Source organism: Merops nubicus, unplaced genomic scaffold, assembly GCF_000691845.1.
Source record: "Merops nubicus isolate BGI_N331 unplaced genomic scaffold, ASM69184v1 scaffold10841, whole genome shotgun sequence".
In the NCBI taxonomy this organism is placed as follows: domain Eukaryota; kingdom Metazoa; phylum Chordata; class Aves; order Coraciiformes; family Meropidae; genus Merops; species Merops nubicus.
In genome coordinates, this window is record NW_008590284.1 from 14297 (window position 1) to 32261 (window position 17965).

The 17965-nt window shown below is 51.1% G+C and overlaps 1 protein-coding gene across 1 annotated transcript; it reads right to left on the reverse strand.

Moving 5' to 3' along the window:
* Positions 1-930: 930 nt before the first annotated feature.
* Positions 931-17959, reverse strand: AARS2 (alanyl-tRNA synthetase 2, mitochondrial; the record flags this gene model as incomplete). The annotated part of the gene is made up of 21 exons (XM_008949881.1): positions 931-1095; positions 1470-1580; positions 1720-1803; positions 2676-2786; positions 3211-3333; positions 4845-4953; positions 5940-6049; positions 6460-6597; positions 7243-7383; positions 7792-7905; positions 8981-9150; positions 10923-11073; positions 11807-11934; positions 13083-13194; positions 13930-13968; positions 14573-14681; positions 14793-14938; positions 15379-15523; positions 16043-16237; positions 17025-17170; positions 17849-17959. Coding segments are annotated over 21 exons (2658 nt in total), but the record flags the coding sequence as incomplete, so codon positions are not given.
* Positions 17960-17965: the final 6 nt, after the last annotated feature.

Below are 17965 nucleotides of genomic sequence, written 5' to 3' on the forward strand. Positions count from 1 at the left end.
TCTAGACATCACTTCAACAATGAAGTAAGAAGTGTCTTTATGAGTTGAGTTTGTTGGCTCTGCTAGCACTTTTGAAAAGCAACCAGTGTAGGAGGGAGACCTGCTCACCTCAAGGCTAAATGCCCTGCAGGAACTCCACACTCTGCCATGCACCAACAGCCCACCAGACCCATGGTGGATTTTAGGTAGGTGCTGGTATGTGAGAAACCAGCAAGCACTGTGAGAAGGAAGGAGTTGCCGTAGGAAACAAGGATAAGACATTCATCCAAAGCAAAGAGGTAGAGGCTGGCATGACTTTGTTCCCTCCAGGGTTCAGTACCAAGGACTGGTTTTAGCACTACTCATCACACAGTCAAACAAGCACAGGCTGAAAAAGCTGAGCCTGCAGGCTTGCAGGGACTTCTTTCCCCATTTCTAAATTATAGTAGCATTTTTAATCAGGGGTTGTCCTGAGTTCTGTAGTAGGATGGGGCACTAAGACTGCATACTGACTGTGGGGTCTGTAGGTAAAAAACAAACCCCTTTGCCAGAGCAGGAAAAAAGAAAAAAAAAAAAAGTAGCTAACAAGAAACATCAGGGGATCAAACAGTCTCTACCATTTAATGGTTTTAGGATGACATTGTGACATCTCCCAAGCTCTTGTGGAGCCTCTTGGTGCTGGTCTTGTGGCAAGAACTGCCCCATTCCAGAAGAAGCGGAATCAGCTGCTGCAAGAGGTGCGTTCTGAGGCTCAGTCCCCTGGTGTCCGTGCTGAGAAGAGGCAGCACCTTTCTGCCAGAGGGATGATCCCCCGTACCCAGAAGGCGACTGCTCCAGTGCAGGGGCCGCAGGAGCTGCACAGCACCTCGGCTCAGCAGAGCAGTGCCCGTGTCCGTGCCGCTGGCAGCGGGGCTGCACGTGGCCATTCTGCCACCTAAGGGTCCTGTCTCTTCAGAGTCTGCTCCGAGCGAAGTCCAGGGCGGCCGTCAGGGCTCCCGGCAGGCCCCTGGCGTCCCCGCTGCCCTTGGCCACGACGGGAGAGCCGCCGGCCTTGCCGCCCATCTGCCCGCAGACAGCCACGGCCCAGTCAGCAGCAGAGAACTCGGGGAGGTGGTTCTGAGGAACAGACACCGAGCAGAGGGTCTGTGGCCCTGCAACACTCTGCACGAAGAAAGGTAACCACCCTCTCCTCACCGAGCCTGGGCCCCCTCCACCTGAAGCAGTCATGACCGCAAGGACCACAGAGGCTGAGCTTGCATGTCAATGCTGTGTCCTGCCCTGCCCCTAGGCAAACATGGCCTGGAGGATCTGCGGATACTTGTGCCCAGCAGAGACTGAAAGCATTTCCAGTCCCAGTACGGCCATCTCAGGTCCCACCTCTGCATGCATAACCACAACACCAGGCAGTATCCCAGGGGAAGCCTCAACTGGGACCTGCTAAGCAGTGGGTCCATTTCCCCTTTGCAGGCAGGTTCCATGGTTCTACTTACCTTGGACACCTGGCAAGCACAGAGCACCTCACCAGAAGCCTGAGGGCTGAGCAGCAGGACTGATGCATCAGGAGACTTGTCACACAGCTGGTTCACTACCTTCATTAGGATCTAGGAGAGGTGGGGAGGAGAGGGGTGAGGCTACAGCAAAGCCAACTTGCATGCAGCAGAAAATGTGCCCAGCAGCAACCTCTTACTGCACACAGCACCCGAGGTACTGCTGGGCCAACAGGTAACGCTGACTACTCACAGAGAGGGAGTCAGCTGGGACAGTTTCAATGATGACAGGTTGGTTGCAGTGTTTCTCTAGCAGCATTTGTGCCTGCTCTTCAGCCTGGAGGAGGAAATGGAGTGCTGGAGGAGCTACCCTACAGGGTAGGCTGGATGTGGAATTATGTACCTAATATATGTACAGAGGGAATGGAAGTGCTGCCCTGTGGGATAGAGGGGGGATGTATGTTGTCCTATGAAATAAGACTGGCAGACTGAAATCACACAAAGACCTGTATAACTCCCCTTCCTCAAAAGCAAGGAGAGATAAACCTCTTTCAAAAGTGGAATAGACAGTGACCTGTTTGGTCCTCAGCCTCTCTCCTGGACCTACACATCACCACACATCTTAGGCAGGCTCCTGTGACCAGATGCTCCTACTTCCAGAAAAGAACAGCTCTTGCAGAGAAAATTACATCATGAATAAGCATTTTAAAAGGGCTTTTAATGTTATTACATAAACTAGCAAGACAAATACAGTGGGAAGCCAGAGCAACATCCATATGGCTGGGAGAAAGGCTCTGTCCTGCCACTGTCTTACTGTGTGACTTTGTAAAGCCCATTTTCAGGACCACATCATCTTCTCCATCTATGAACAGCAAAGTGATGTCTATCCACCTGTTGGTGTTTGCCAAAAGTGCTAATATGGGGCTCTCCATCCTCACAGGAAGAGAGATCTGGGGATCCTGCAGGTGCCAAAAGCCCAGTCAGTCATTCGCTGCATTTTATATTATGGCCCTGGCTAATGTCAGTGAAATCAACCCAGCAGAGGGCTTGTGTTGCACTGTGAGTGACTGTATCTGCTTTCTTCTGCCTTCTAATGGGACTCTAGTGGCTAAGTGGCTGTGAAGAGTGGCAGAGACACCAGGCCCACTGGTGTATGTTGCACAGAGTGCTATCAGCAGGCTGCAGGCAAGTGTGCTGCTGCCACAGTACCTGCTCCAACTCCAGTTTCTTGATGGCCGTGTTGGCTCTTCGCTGCAGCGCTTTGAGGACAGTCTGTAGTTCTCTTCTTTGCCACTGGGGCATCGCAGTGCTAGTCACCACCTGCACGACAATTTGCTGTGTAAGGACAGTAAACTGTGCCTAGAAAAAAACCTGCTAGTTCTCTGGGAGCCTGCCCTATTCCCAGGCCCTCCTATACCACCAGGCCAGCCAGTCACTGTGGTGTGTAGCTTTCTCTTTTTCAGCTGGGCATCAGCCCAGGGAAAAGTCTGGGAACTCTTCTCCCACAGTTTTACTCTCCTCACTGCTGTCTTCTCTTGCATTCTTTCTGGCAGCAGGTCAGCTGCAACTGAGGTGCCTAGACACCAGTTGAAACCTTTGTGGTCAAAAGTGGAACCAGCAAGTAGCAACACACCCTTGCTACTGACCTGGGTAAGATGGGAACCTGGCAGGGAAGAAGTCATGTGCCTCAAGTGTATAAAGCCCACACTGGGATCCTTCTGTACAGGAGCATATTAATCCTTACTTTGGTCAGCTGGCCCACTTCTTTGGAGAGGTTCTGCATCTCAGGAATAGAGGTGGTCCTCTGCTTCATTCGTAGGGAGACAGAGTCCACTTCCACAGCCAAGCACTGGCCTACTTCCCGGGCCTGGAAAGAAGGAGGGAGAGAATGCTTCAAATGCAGCAACAGGAAGAATGAACGGGGATGGAGAAAGTGGGGAGGCAGCAGGGTCACAACCACTGAATACTGCTCAGGATCCAGTGGGAAGACACCTACAGACAAAGACTTTAAGAAAGAATGTCCCCAAGAGACTCTGGAATGGAACATTCATCTCTAGATTTGCAGCTAACACTAGATGGTCACACCCAGGAGACCAAGCTGTTGTGCATTTATGTTTCCTCAGTATCTTCACACTGCGTCATCAGGATTTTAATGAGAAAAACTTGGGAGCCTCATTTATTTCTTAGTGCTCTTTTTTTCGCTAGCAAATGTGATCTTGAAACTAATGACTGAGAAAGGAAAAGAAACACTAAAGAAAACTTATTAGATGTTCAGGCATATTTCCTGAGGACCAGTTCAGCTGGTCTTGGAGCATTTCTTGTTGCTTTCCCCAACACCAATTCTACCACTAATAAAAAAAGCTAATACAAGCTTTTTTCACCAGTGAAAATCCCTATGGTTTGGAGCATTTCCCCTCTGCCAGATCTTTGTGCCCATGACAGCCCTGCTAGACTTTAGATCAGGACCAGCAAAGAGTATATAAGAAAAGCTGTGGACAGTGAGGACTGCTTTGCCTATCTAGGAAACACATCCCTTGTTCCAAGTCACTCCCCCACGTCTGCAGTGTCCCTTGCCTGATGAACACAGGCACACAGCTCCTCTCGGGGGCTCTCCAGGTCAGCACTTCCAGCAAAGCACACAGATGTGCCCTGCAGCTATTCATTCCTGTGCACCAAGAAAAGCCTTGCTAGGGCCACAGATGCACAGGGGACAGCCAGCCAAAAGGCAACAGATTTGCAGGGGTGGGCTTTGCCTTTAGTCTTCCCAGTTCCATGGATAGTGAGTCACTCTACTCTCACTGCAGCCTTAAAGGAAGCGGGCAAGGTTGCAGCACCTCTGACACTTCCAGATATTAAAGCACAGAGCAATCTCACTGACATGATAGTAGGTTGCTCACTTTTTATACACACCCATCCAGACCAGAACCACAGTTGAGCAGGAAAAAGACTGAAGAAAAGAAGCAAAAGGGCTGTAAAAATGAGGCCAGAGCCCTGTAACCATAAAGTACAAATGCAACTGTGACGAGCAGGAGGTGAAACCAAAGCACAAAGGATCACGCCTATAAATGCCTATGTGAGAGCTTAAATTTATAGTCTAGAAGTTTGCTGATATTTTGTGCCAAGTTCTCATCTTGGAAAATGGGGTCAGAGGGGACGAATGAAGGTCAAGGAGACAGGAGACTAGGATGTGGGAGTGGAGGTGAATAGTGAGGTATGGCAGCAGAGCTGGGTCCAGGGCTGAAAGACGAAGCCAGATCAGGCATAGCAGGGAAGCTCCAGCCAAAGCAGGGGGAACCTAATTGTCTAAGCAGGAACATACAAAGTTGGGTGCTTCTGGCATTGCCTTGACATGGCAGAAATCTGTTCCCCCTTTCTTACCTGTTTGGCTTGTCTTCCTGTCACTGCAATGACACGGCTAATCCCCTTAGCAAGCTGCCGCTCGCTGACGATGGCCAGATCTTCAATAGCTCCTGTTTGCAGAAGGTGTCTGCAAAGTCAACAGAGAACAGGAAAGAAAACAAGCTGCTCTCTGGGAACAGAAATGTGGAGGCCTACTTTCCTTTTAGATGAGGCTCAAGTCCAGCAGACCCTCCCCAGTCCTAATAGCTTCAATCCTTTCCCATCCCTAAAATCCTGAAGATACCCTGTCAGGCAAGAGACAGTGGAGTTGAGGCTACTCCAGAGGAACTTCTGTGCTACCTGCCCAACAAGCTGCTGTCAAATGGCACATAACAATGAAGTTCTGCATTGCTTTCCCCTCTTTTTCTTCAGCAGTGGGATGAATTGGGATTTTTCTCTTCTACTCAGCTCCTACCAAACCTTGTAGAAAGTACTTGTTTTCCTCCAGCTCCACCACTCTCTTGTCAGGCCAGCTCACTGACTGGCAAGTAGATTCCAGTCATAGGGTAGCTGTGCAGTCACGGGGCACTGACAACCTCCCCTCCCCTTCTTGGCTATTCAACACTGGATATGAAAACAACTCCAGTGTCTCAGGTTCCGTTACCACATGTAATCATTTCAGACACCTTCACAGGAATTGATCATCTCCACTCCCATACAGTTTCTTGCCCCACTACTCCCACAAGAACGATCTCATAACTAGAAGCTTGCTCATTTTCAGCTGTATCTGCTCAAAGGCCAATTTATTCCTGGTCCTCCAGCTCTCCTGAAAACCCAAAGCACTGTAACTCTGGTGTGAGAGGCCACACACCCCTTTCCTGCACTCTTGCTGGTGCCCTGTGGCTTCCAGGTTGGTTTCAGACTACAAAGCAAGGAAAAATGCTTTGCTTTTCACTGGTTTTCTTACCTTGGGACTTCCAAAGCATCATAACTAGACCATCTTGCCCTCACAAGATCTTTCTGGTGAGGAAACTTAATTGCACAGGGACAGGGAGTGAAGCTTGCAAGAACATCCCTACCTCAGCCACCAGTGCCCACAAGCACACCTTCTGACTGCAAGTAGAAGTCACTTACGTCCCACAGCAGAGCTCCACAGAGGTCTGCATTGCAGCCTCAGAGTCACTGGTCAGCACACTCTCCACGGGGACTCCCAGGGACACTATCCTCACTGGATCAGGATACTCCTAACAGAGGAGACAGGGATCAGCAGCTAACAGCACGGTCCTTCAGGGGAACTTACAGACTAACCACACGGCTTCAGGTGTCTGTCTCATTTCTGCCCTATTCTAGACTAGCCCCAGACTCAGGGGCAGCACTGCTTCTCCCCCACAACCAGCCACCATGGGGAGAAAAAAATAATTGGCTGACACTACAAGCTCCTGGTCCAAAGAAACGAGCAGAAAGCCCATGCATCACCAGCCTCCACATTTTACAGCACAGTGTCTCACGATCTCATCTCTGTCCTGTTTGCCTTCCTGAGGTTTGGGAGCCAAATTCCCTTGCAGAAACCTGTTGCATCAACACTTCTTATGACTCAGACAGTTCCTGTTGAAGGATAAGGCTCGTGAAGATGTGCACTGACACCGTGTCATACCTCATCCACTGCACGGAGTCCCTGAACTCTTCTTGCCAGCATGAGGGGGACCTCAGCCATATGCACCACCTCATTTCGTTTGATCACATCCTGGACCACACGTTCCACCTGCTGCAGCTGCTCCATAGTCACAGGGCTCTGAGGAAACAGATCAGTCACCTTTCAGGAGAAGCCTCCTTAGAGGTACAGAACAAACGAGAGACAAGTGGGGCAGGGCCCCCATGCAACTAAGCTTGGGCATGTCACTGCATCTCATCTTCCCTCCTTGTAAAGGGGACTTTTGAGCACTATGACCCACACACCTCCTCCTCCCCTGAGGGATAAGGATTTTTGACCCAAGAGCATCAACCAAACTCGTCAAGAGAGATGCTGCAATCAGTGACAGGTTAACAGGGCCAGCGCTCAGCCTGACCCAACAGCTTTTAGTTCCCAACCACTCTCACCTGGATGACCAGCACAGACATCAGGTACGTGCCACAGGCAAGCTCGTGAATCTCTCAGAGACCCCTTTACACTACTCAGGTCAGTCCCACAACCACCAACTGGCCTTCCTAAGTCCTCTCCCTGCTGACTCCCATTCATACTCTCAACAAGCCCTGTTCAGAGTCAGGTCAATGCAAAGCAGAGCCAGTCATGTCCAGAGGGCCAAGTTTCATTGCTCAGATAAAACGTGATCCGTCTCTACAGAAGCGATTATGGCGAGAGGACCAAAATCACTGGAGAGCAGGCCAGCACTGGGCTGCTGGGACTGCTGAGAACAAGGAACCATAAGTGCAGGGTCACCTTGGAATCAAAGTCGAAGCGCAGCCGCTCTGCTGTCACGTGGGACCCCCGTTGCTCTGTGTTGTCCCCCAGGACGCAGCGGAGGGCAAAGTTGAGCAGGTGGGTGGCAGTGTGGTTGGTCATGCAGGCCAGGCGCCGAGCCTGAAAGCACAGGGGAGTCAGCAGGGAGTGCTGCTCCTCCACACTGTGGGGGAGCAGGGGATGGCATGGGGAGGAAAGGGAAAGGCTGCGTGTGAGGGGATGGAAGAAGATGGGGGAAAACAACGGGCAGCAGAGCTGTCAGATTAATGTATGTCACAGGGCAGATCTAATTTCTTTTCCCATACGATCACCTCTGTGAAACAGCAAAGGGTAGGCTGGATACTTATGGGCAGACCAATGGCTCATAGAAGATTGCAGAGTCACTTGTGAGGTCTTCCCACTGCACATCATGATGAAAAGCAGCCTCAGGAGTACAGGGGACAAGGCTTTGCTGTGTCCAGGTTACTCATGACATCACGAGACTCTCAAAGCAAGGCTGGGAGAAGGTGAAGAGCAGGGAGTTATCACCTCATCCACAAAGAGCTGCACTTGGTCACCAGCACGCAGGGTCTCCACAGCAGTGACCTCATGGACCACGTAACCACCACAGAGACGAACTGACTCTACAGGGAAGAGTATGTCCTGAGCAAAGAGATAGAAAGATGTGTTAGGACACAGGGAAAATCCAAACACCTGTGCTAGGTGCCTGCTCAATCCGACTGGGAAACAACCCCCACTGATCCCTAAAAGAAAGGAATGTGGTGGGAAAAGCAGCAAGAAGCTTATTGCTAATGTGCCCAGACTGCTTCAGACCTTCCCTGCACCCAGTCTCTTGCTTGCAGTGCAGAGGCAGTACTGCTATCCAGGCTGATGAATTTTCCTGACAAGGATGTTTGTCCATGAGAAAATGGACAGGAGCTGCCAAGGCCACCCAGTCACTTGCTGCATGACAGGCTGAGGCTCTCACCTTGCAGTGCAGAGGCAGTACTGCTACCCAGGCTGATGAATTTTCCTGACAAGGATGTTTGTCCATGAGAAAATGGACAGGAGCTGCCAAGGCACCTGTCTCAGGTACCCAAGGTGCCATTTTTGCCTCACTGGGCTGGCAACAGAAACTGGATCCACACTTCAGCTTGGGGAGAAGTGCTGAGCAAGGCACTCTCACATTCTGCAAGGCTAAAAGGCACCATCATGCCCAGGGGTGATTCTCAAGAGAGAGTAACTTCTCAGGAGAGAGTCAAAGGCCTCCATCTAGCAAGGCTGAAGAAACATGCTGCAGAAGTGAAGGTTCTCCTTGATGCTTTTGGGAGGGGTAAGAGTTTTGGCACTGAGTCTCAGGTTGGGTGCTGCTTGCAGTCGTTTAGGATTGGCCAGAGACAAGTTACTCAGCTCATGGACTCTGATCATTGACTGTCCTCTCTGCATTGCAACCCCAGCTGGCAAGAGTGCAGCACGCTGAAGGGAGACCCAAGAAACCTTTTAATCTTGCTGCAGAAGACTGTGATTGCAAAGGTCTGAGAGGAACAACCACAGTAGCAAGTACACCTCTGAAATTACTGCTGCTTCTCCCTCACCCCATCAACCCCGACAGAAAGCCAAGGGAACTGTGAAGAGCGAGCAGCCTGCAAATGAACACAGTAAATCAGCCCATCACCTGGAATTCTGCCTGGCATCAGTACCCATGGCAGCCTTGGGTTCAGGCAGCAAAGGGTCTTACCTGCTGTCCTAAATGTATCATGTAGCCTTGGTCAGAGGCTTGCCCGCCCTGCTCTGCATAGAAGTTAGTCCTGTCCAAGATGACACCACAGCGTTGCCCTGCCCCAACTTCCTTCTGGAGGGACTGGTCTCTGTACAGCATCAGGACAGTGGCCTGGCAGGGGCTGAACTCTGTCAGGGGGCAGAGGATGGCAGCAATTATTGCATATGCCCTGTCAGACTGCAACAGGAAAGGAGGGGTCACTTCGTCCTGCCAACCCTGCCAACATCCAGTCTATACTGAAAGCTGGCACTCACCTTTGGAGAGGAGCAGCTGTTGGCAAAATGGACAAAGGACCTATCATTTGCAACTAAGTCACCCCTCATTTACCTAGAGACTGACTTGCTGATAGCAGGCAAGCAGACAGGGACACCCAATCTCCTTCACATGGACCTGACAGAACAGGACACATCTGCACCTCGCTATACTGTAAGCTTGGCAAACCTGCCTGCCTTCTACAAAGAGATGGCAGACTTGGTGGACAACGGATCACAAGGATGTCACCTTCCTTGATGCATCAAGCTTCTAACATGCTCTTCTACAGGCCCCTTGAAGCCAAATTTGGGTGATACAGACATATGGACCATAAAGTGGGTCTATAAATGGAAGGGCAGCTGCCCCCCAGAGAACTGCTCAATAGTTCAATGTTCATCTGATATTCAGTGACTAGTAGAGCTACTTGGTGGCTGATATTAGGGCCAACACCATTTAACATCTTTTTAAATGACTATCCATGACAAGATGGGATCCTTCTTGTGTATGGCCACAAATTGCTGGGGACTGGTTGATACATTGAAGAGCAGGGATGCTTTTTAGAGCCATCTCTTCAGGCTACAGAAAGGGACTGACAAAAACCTTTGGGTCCTCAGGATCAAGCTGAGCACAAGTCAGCAGGGTGCCCTTGCAGCAAGGAAAGCTGCCTGCCTGCTGGGCTGTATGAACAAACATAGCCAGCAGGTCCATGGGAAGTGGTTATTCATCTCTGTTTAGTGTTTGTGAGACTACTTCTAGAGTACAGGAAATTCTGGTTGTACATAAAAACACTTTTCACACTACGAGTCAAAAGAACAAGAAACACAGAAGCTGTGGAATGCCTGTCCTTAAAGACACTGAAAATTTGAGCAAAGCTCTGAGCAACCTGATCTGACTGTGAAGCTGATGTTCCTTTGATCAAGAGACTAGAGATCCAGGGATCCCCTCCAACATGAATTATTCCACGACTCAGAGACTGAGGAGGTGGGACAGTTCCGCCTTGGAGATTTCAGCCAGTGTCACTGCTGGGCTTTTTTCCTCCATTATGTTCTTGCTGTAGTGTGTATGTATCTCCTTGAACTGCCTCACTTGCTGCTCAGTGTGGGCTGTCACCAGCGCTCTGGGTAAGAGGGAGCTGGCTGCACGCAGTGATCTCTAATTGCCTGTGACAACCCCACCACCTCTTACTCTCTGTGGTTTATGCTTTCCCTAGAGCACCAGCCACCTCAGATACCCTAACTGCTACAGAGGCTGCACTGGCCTCTAGTGGTAAAAAAAGCCCGGCTGCAGACAGCTACCCAAACTTTGCATAATTATTCTCCGTTCTGCCCCAGAACTCACACCCAGAAGCCTCATTTGTTTGGGACAGACTCATCCCTAGCAGAAATCAACAGTCCCTGCTCCAGCACAGTAACACCAACTCAGGGCTCAGAGCCTTGTCACCAGCCCAGCGCCTGCCTGGGGACACATCAACAGAAGAAAAGCACCTACTTTGGGATGAGGGATGGGGCAGAAAACAGCAGCAGCAAGGTGGAGAGGTTTGAACTGCAAAGTATGTGTTCTGCATGCCTGAGGTGAGGCAGTAAGAGCAGGCCTGGGAGGGATTCCAGTGCCCTCGGGCAGAGCTTCCCTCCCAGCCAGGACCACTTACCATACTGGCCATACTGCCCAAGCGTGTAGGAGTACTTTGGAGAGTCATCAGTAGCAGGCACGTTGTTGTTCTGCAGCTGGGCCAGCGAGTGCACGTCAAGGCACGTGTTTGTGTCCTCCTGCTGTCCTGCCTGTAGGCCAGCAGCCTTCTGCTACAGTGGAGCAAAGGCACAGTTAGATAGAGATACCTAGGATCACTCCAAACAGTCACTGCAACTGTAAGGGTAGGAAGAACTTCTTCCAGCTCACTGGACGAGGCTCGTTTAGATCCAGGCTGATGGAGGTTACTGCTAACTCAACCCTGTTCCTTCAAACCCCACAAGCACTCATTATCACTCTGTGCTAGTCTTCAGGCCACAACCAACAGCTAACACAACCCCCTCAGATCAGCTTGCTGCATGGCTGTGAAGCTTTCAGGCCATTGAAACTCTAGGAGACCAAGGCCTCAAAACGATGACTGCACAGGGTGGGCAGCACAAGCCTTCCAGCACAAGAGACCAAGTAGGTTTTATAAACTCTTCAGAGGTCACTTGCTATTTGGGCTGTCTAAGCTGGCTCTACTTTGTACAAGAAATTGGACTACATGACTGAGGACACTCCTAACCTATAAATTCTATGATAACCTCCACTCCAGCAACAGTCAGCATCATACCACACTTCCTCTGATCTGAAGACAATCACCAGCCAACACTTCTCAGTCCCACACCCACAAGCAAAGACACTGTGACCCCACTGCTGTTTCAGACTCCCTTCCCCTTTAGGTAAAAGGCATGTGGCCTCGTGGTGCATCCAAAGAGCCCCAGCAGAGAAATGAATTCTGCCTCTGTGCTCACAATAGAGAGGGAAGGTTCTAAATTATTCTGACAAGGAGATTCACCTTCTTACCTTTGCATCTTCCTGAGCAAGTTTGTTAAAAGCAGCTGAATCTAAACTGATTCCCTTCTCTTCAAGCATCAAGTTAATCAGATCCAGAGGGAATCCCAAATTCCCATAGAGAGACCAGGCTACTTCAGCTGTAAGACAAAAAGGAGGACATGAACTCTGTGATTCACACCGAAAGCAAAGGTATCTCCAGATCTGCTTGGATGGGACTAATTTAGCATGTGCCCTGATAACTGGATTCACCTGTATTGTGTGCAACTGCACTGGTAATGGGGAAGTGAAGTGCTGGGGTTCAAACCCCCAGCCCTGAATGAGGGTTGGCATATGGATGATGCCCACAACCAGGCAAGAAAGACCCTTCTCATTGCTTTTCACCCAGGGTCTGGTCACCCTCAGGTGGGAACTGATTGGGAGATCACCACCAGGTGCCCCCACCTTCCACATTAACTTGGAGGTGGGGCAAGAAGACGCCTATATAAGAACTGACTGCTTACAGTACAGTTGGGGGGTTGTGGGTTTTTTTACACAGTGTGTGTGCTGTGTGGGTATTCAGGTTATTGAAAGGGCTCCCTGACTCTTCATAGCAAGTGGCGTTCCCAGGATGCCAGGGCAAGATTATGAGTGTCTCTCTGGGAAAATTCTATGTAACTGGATTCATTGCAGACAATGGCTGATTCCATCTCCATGGGCTTGGCTCCTTGGCTGGCTTGCTCCCTTCTTCATGTCTGCTGTGGTGGGTGAGTGCATTGACTTGTTTCTCCCCCTGGTTCTCTGGGACTTTGGATCTCTGGTGTTTGATGTGGTCTTGGAGGGAGGGGTTTGGCTGCTGGTTTGCCTGTTAATGGTAGTATCATTCTATACTGGGCAAGCGGTCAGCAGAAGAGGAAGGGAAGAGAAGCCCTGCAGTTCTTGTATGGGATGGAGTATCAATGAAGCCCCACAGCCCCATCCCTGCTAAAACTCAGTGTGGTACCTCTAGACATGCTGCTTAGGTCCTGAGCTCCTTCTTTAATTGTCTTGTAAGGACGCAGTTAATCAGTCAATAAAGCAGCAAGGGAATGTTTCTAACGTGCCTGGTGATCCGCTTGCTGTGAGAATGGAGTGCTAGAAAACAATTGCAATCTGGAGAAAGGAGCAGCATATGCTCCTCTGCCTGCAGCTAGAAGGTCACTGAAAATGTGTGTGGGAGGCAGACATCCACTGTAGTTTTGACTGCAATGCTTGTGAGGCCCTGGACCAAACCAGCTTTAAGTGCAGCTTGTCAGAGGCAGGGACTCACCCGGGAAGCTCTCGTCGGGCCCCATCTGCTGCACCGTGCGCTCGATGACGCGCCTCCCGCGCCCCAGGGAGGACAGAAACGCCGCCTCGTTCTCATTGATGACATCCATCACCTGCCCAAGGATCAGGAGGAGGAGGATTGGCCACGGCACGTCAGCCCTGCCATCGTCAGCTCAAAGCAAATCGAGCTGGTGTCTAACAGGGGTGCTGTCTGCGTGCACCGGCCTTTTTGCTCCGCGAGTATCCATCCCAGCACGCTCCCAGGCACTACTGAAGAGTGCCCATGTCACTGTGCCTCTTATCACCCACTGCTGTCAAAGAAATATTGACCAGGCACCTGGGGAAGGCTGGAGGCTGACACGTGCTCCCCGTCAGATACTCATGCTTGTGACCCAATTAAAATTGCATGTCTGGAACAGGCAGAGAAATTGCTCGTCACAGCTGCTGTCAGCAGAAGCAAGCTGGGACTAGCCTTAAATCACCAATCCACTTTGGAGAAAAGGTACCCAGGCTAGGACAGGCTGTACCTGCATTCAACAAAAAAAGCTATCCTATGTTTGTTGTTTGTTTGTTTTTTTTAGAGCAACAGCTGCCTTATACTAGGGCAAGCTCTCCTGGTAAAGATCTAGTAGAGCTCCCACAAGGAAATTTGCCACAGATCCTTCTTCCAGCATACAAATGTGTTCCCAGCACAGCTCAGCCCACCCAGGGGAACATGGTCATGGAAGAGGCTATGCAAACTCCTCCAGCTAAGTCCCAAGGAAGGGCTGACTTCTGCCCCTGACAGAACTGCCTCACAAAGATAACAAGAAATGAAGTTTCTCTCCAGGGGACTCCACATTGCTCACCTGGTCTGTGTTCTTTGTCAGCTCTGGATAGGCATCTCCCTGTGAAGTGAGCCTCAGTCAGTGATAACATCCTCAGCGGCTTCCTCAGGGATTCTCACAGCATGCCACAAGCACTACAGAGGTTTCTCAGGCAGATGAGTGAGTCCCCAGCACACAGCTCCAGGGACAGCAGCAAAGGGGAAGAATCACACATGGACCTGGAGCAGCCAACTCCTGGCTATCTGGCTCCCTGGGACCAGCCTCTGCTAGCCCCCCTGCACAGAATCTCTTGGCAAACACGTCCATTCACAACAGGAAGTAAGCATTGTCTTTTAGGTTGCTGTTACTACTCCCAGGGATAAATCTGAGACATTTTTCATCAGATACAACAGTTTGGAAGCCACTGCCCACTGGAAACAACAACATGCACACTTACACACATGCACTTGTGCTGATGGTACCACTGGTCATGCTAGGCCCCCTCCCTCCCATCATGAGTGATAGGAGACAAGAGACTCTTACTGCTGTTACACAGCACCAGGTACACCCTTGCGGAGGGGCTTTGCAACAATGACTATCTCCTGACAGCATCCAGGAAACGGATGTGGAGCTGAATAAGACTATATGTGATACCCTTTCCCCCAGGGCAGCAGTTTTTACTCACCAGCACTTCCACTACGGTAGGCACCAGGGAGGCCAGGAGCCCAGGGGGAGCGTGGAGGACCTCAGAGCAAAAGCGGACGGCCCTGCGCAGGATCCGACGCAGCACCAGCCTGAAAACAGGGCGGGACTCACCAGGCAGCCAGGAGAGCAGCCCAGCCCAGCTCCACATCCCCCACCCCCAGCCAAGGAGGAGCCTGCAGGCTGTCTCCTGATGTCCTTACTCTGCTCCAGAGACGCCCGGGTAGACGCCGTCGGCGATGCACACGCAGAGGGTGCGCGCGTGATCCGCCACCACGCGGTACGCCATGTCCAGGCGCCCGGCGTCAGCACCCCCCAGCAGGCCCCGGTACCCCGGCCCCCCGGAGCCCTGCCAGGGGAGAGGAGACATCAGCAGAAATGGACCTCCACAGAGGGGAGCCTCAATGCAAGAGGCAGCCAGCTACACCTGACGTCATGCTCCTCAACTATCGCCGACCTTGTGAATCCAAGATGTGCTCATTAAACCCTTCCAGAGCATTGACTGAGACTTCCACACCCAAGACAGGGCAGCCAATGCCCTGGCACTGAGGAACTTAAGAAACCTTGGAGGAAAAAAGGGATCAGCAGTGCTGATATCCCAGTGGATTTCCAACCTGGTATCCTTCCCAGTTTCCCTAGAATGCTGCTCTGGACCTGGCTGGACATACCTCTTGCCTGAAAATACTGCACAGTAACGTGTGTGGAGAAGGCTGTACTGTGGCACCTGGCATGCAGTCTGCATTCAAGGAGCTTTTGCTTAGCTGTGATTGTGAGAAGAAGCACCCTCACCTTGTGAATGGCATCCAAGATGGGAGTGAAGAGATCTGTGTCGTAGTTGGAGCGTTTGTTCTGCAGAACTGCCACCAGCCTTTCCAGGCCCATTCCTGTATCCACGTGGCGCTGTGGCAAGGGAAGCAGATGCCCCTCCACCTCTCTGTCAGCCAGCCAGGAAAAAATAAAAGGCAAAAGAGAAGCAAGGGTCAGTTCACAGGCAAAGGAGCAGGTGAGTCAAAGGGAATGGGAGAGGGGATGGAAACAGCAGATGACCCAAGGAGAGGAAGCTCACAGACAAGACTAACAGCAGCCTGCCTTGGCACTGTCAGGCAGCCAAGATCTGACCATCAGATAGTCAGGACAGACTTTAACATAGGGTGAAAGGCCTTCCCCAAACAGGGACCCGAGCCTGCCTTCTTCTGCAGGTTTCTCCAGGCTGCTGCAGGCTTCAAGAGACCTCTGGGATGCAACAGTGAAGGAGAACAAGCAGCAGAGGTTGAAGGAAGACAGGACAAATACAGCAAAAGGGACCAAGAGCCACACTAGACACACCTCCACAGCTTCCCTCTTGCTCCAGTACTGCCACCTCCTGGAGAGCAGTGAGATGGCTGAGAACATTTATTATTTAGGAGTCAGGCAAGAGGAAAAGCCTCCAGAGTTCAGACCAGATGCCCGGTACCTGCTGTACTGCATGAAGACCAGGTTCCAGATCTCCACTACATCAGGGCTGCCCTGGTTCACCAGTGCTGCAGCACTTCTGCCACCACCCACATGGTCATAGTGGATCTCTGTGCAGGGACCACAGGGACCTGTGTCCCCCATCTCCCAGAAGTTATCCTTCAATGAAAAAGGAAGCACATGACTGGCAGGCACCCTGGGAAGGCAAACAACAGCAGTGGTAGCACTGGGGCACACACAGAGCCCACAGCAGTCTAGATCACAGAGAAAGCTGGAAGGGAAGAACTCTTTCTGACCACTACAAACTCAACAATCAAACACATTTGGATTCCTTTGCTCCTGTTCACACAGAGTCACTCTCCTCAGCAGGAGCAAGCTGGACCAAACCAGTCAGGATTCTACTAGCACATCCAGTCTGGCTCCTGCTGATGGAGACATGCTCTCCACTGGGTCTGCAGAGCTGCCTTCCTCCTTGGAGGAAATGCCATCAGAGCTAAGATCTGATCACAGCAGACAAGGCTGAACACCAACACTGGCACAGAGCTGGCTGCCCTGGGTTCAAAGCCCACATGTGGCCTGGAACAAGTTCCCAAAACACAGCAGTGTTCTCTGTGACAGCTTTTTCCTCATGCTGAAACAGCCATTCAGGGGGGAATGCACTCTCCACAGCTCGTGATGGAGAGGAAGCAAAGGATCAGAGATCCCCCACACACAAGGCAAGCCAGTCTTGGGCAGACAGACCCCCAAGCCTGACAACATTTGAGAAACAGCTTAAAGGCAAAGTACCCCAAAGCACTCACAGTCCACCTGAGCACTTGGAATCCACCTGACTGCTAACAGCCCAAACAAAACAGAAACAAAATGAGTTTAAAACACAGGTTTTTTTGCCCCTGAATCTGATTTCCAACAACTAAAGAGCAAATGGATTACTAGAGACTGAAATGTCAGCATCTGCTGCTGGGAAGATCTCCTCTAACGCTTACCCCAGCTGGAGCCATACGTCCCTGCACTCCTCATCCGCGCTCAGCCCCAGCGAGGGGTCTCCACCAAAGTAGGTGACGTAGAGACGATCTCTGGGGATCTCATAGACCTCTGTCAAGAGCTCCCAGGCCATGCTACATGCCTCCTCCTGAGCAGTCGGGGAACACAAACAAAGCACAGTGAGCCAGGACGCACAGGGATGCGGGAAGGCTCTTTAGAAAGGGGGTCAAACACTGAAGTTCATTTCATCTGTTCTCTCCCTTTCCAATTTTAAGGTGTATTGCAAACAGCAGGATGAGGGTCAGCTGAGCAGTTCACACTGCTGCCTGTGGAAAACTGATGTTCTAAGTTGTTGGGAGACCTCCAGGATCACACCATGCCCTACACCCGTGTACTTACCAGCAGAGTTATATGGATTATACTATTTCCAAGGAAGAACTGTATTAATTAGTAAAAAAAAAGCCCCAAGTATCTTTTATTCTTTTTCCCTTTTCAAACTTTTTAGCAATGAGTATTAGAGGAACTAGTAACCTCTTTTCAGTGTGTTAAAAGATTGACGCTGGCATTCACACAGAACTGTGGCCTGTACGTGGTGTTCAGAGTTTTGAAAGGCTGAGGGCTTAGAGAGTCTGCAGGGCACACGTAGTGGTTTGGCACCCCAGCTGACCACCTCTCCTCCAGACCACAGAGCAACCAGGAGGTAGTTTGGATCTCACCAAAACGCCTTCTGCAGAGGGTCCTACAGCCCTAGAGCAGAGAACCGCAGCACAGCTCTGAAAGAGCGGCCGCACCTGCCCGGGGAGAGGGTTCGCTCCCATCACCTCACCTTAAAGTAGTCCCCGAAGGACCAGTTCCCCAGCATCTCGAAGAAGGTGTGATGGTGGGTATCGCGGCCCACGTCCTCCAGGTCGTTGTGCTTCCCTCCGGCGCGGACGCACTTCTG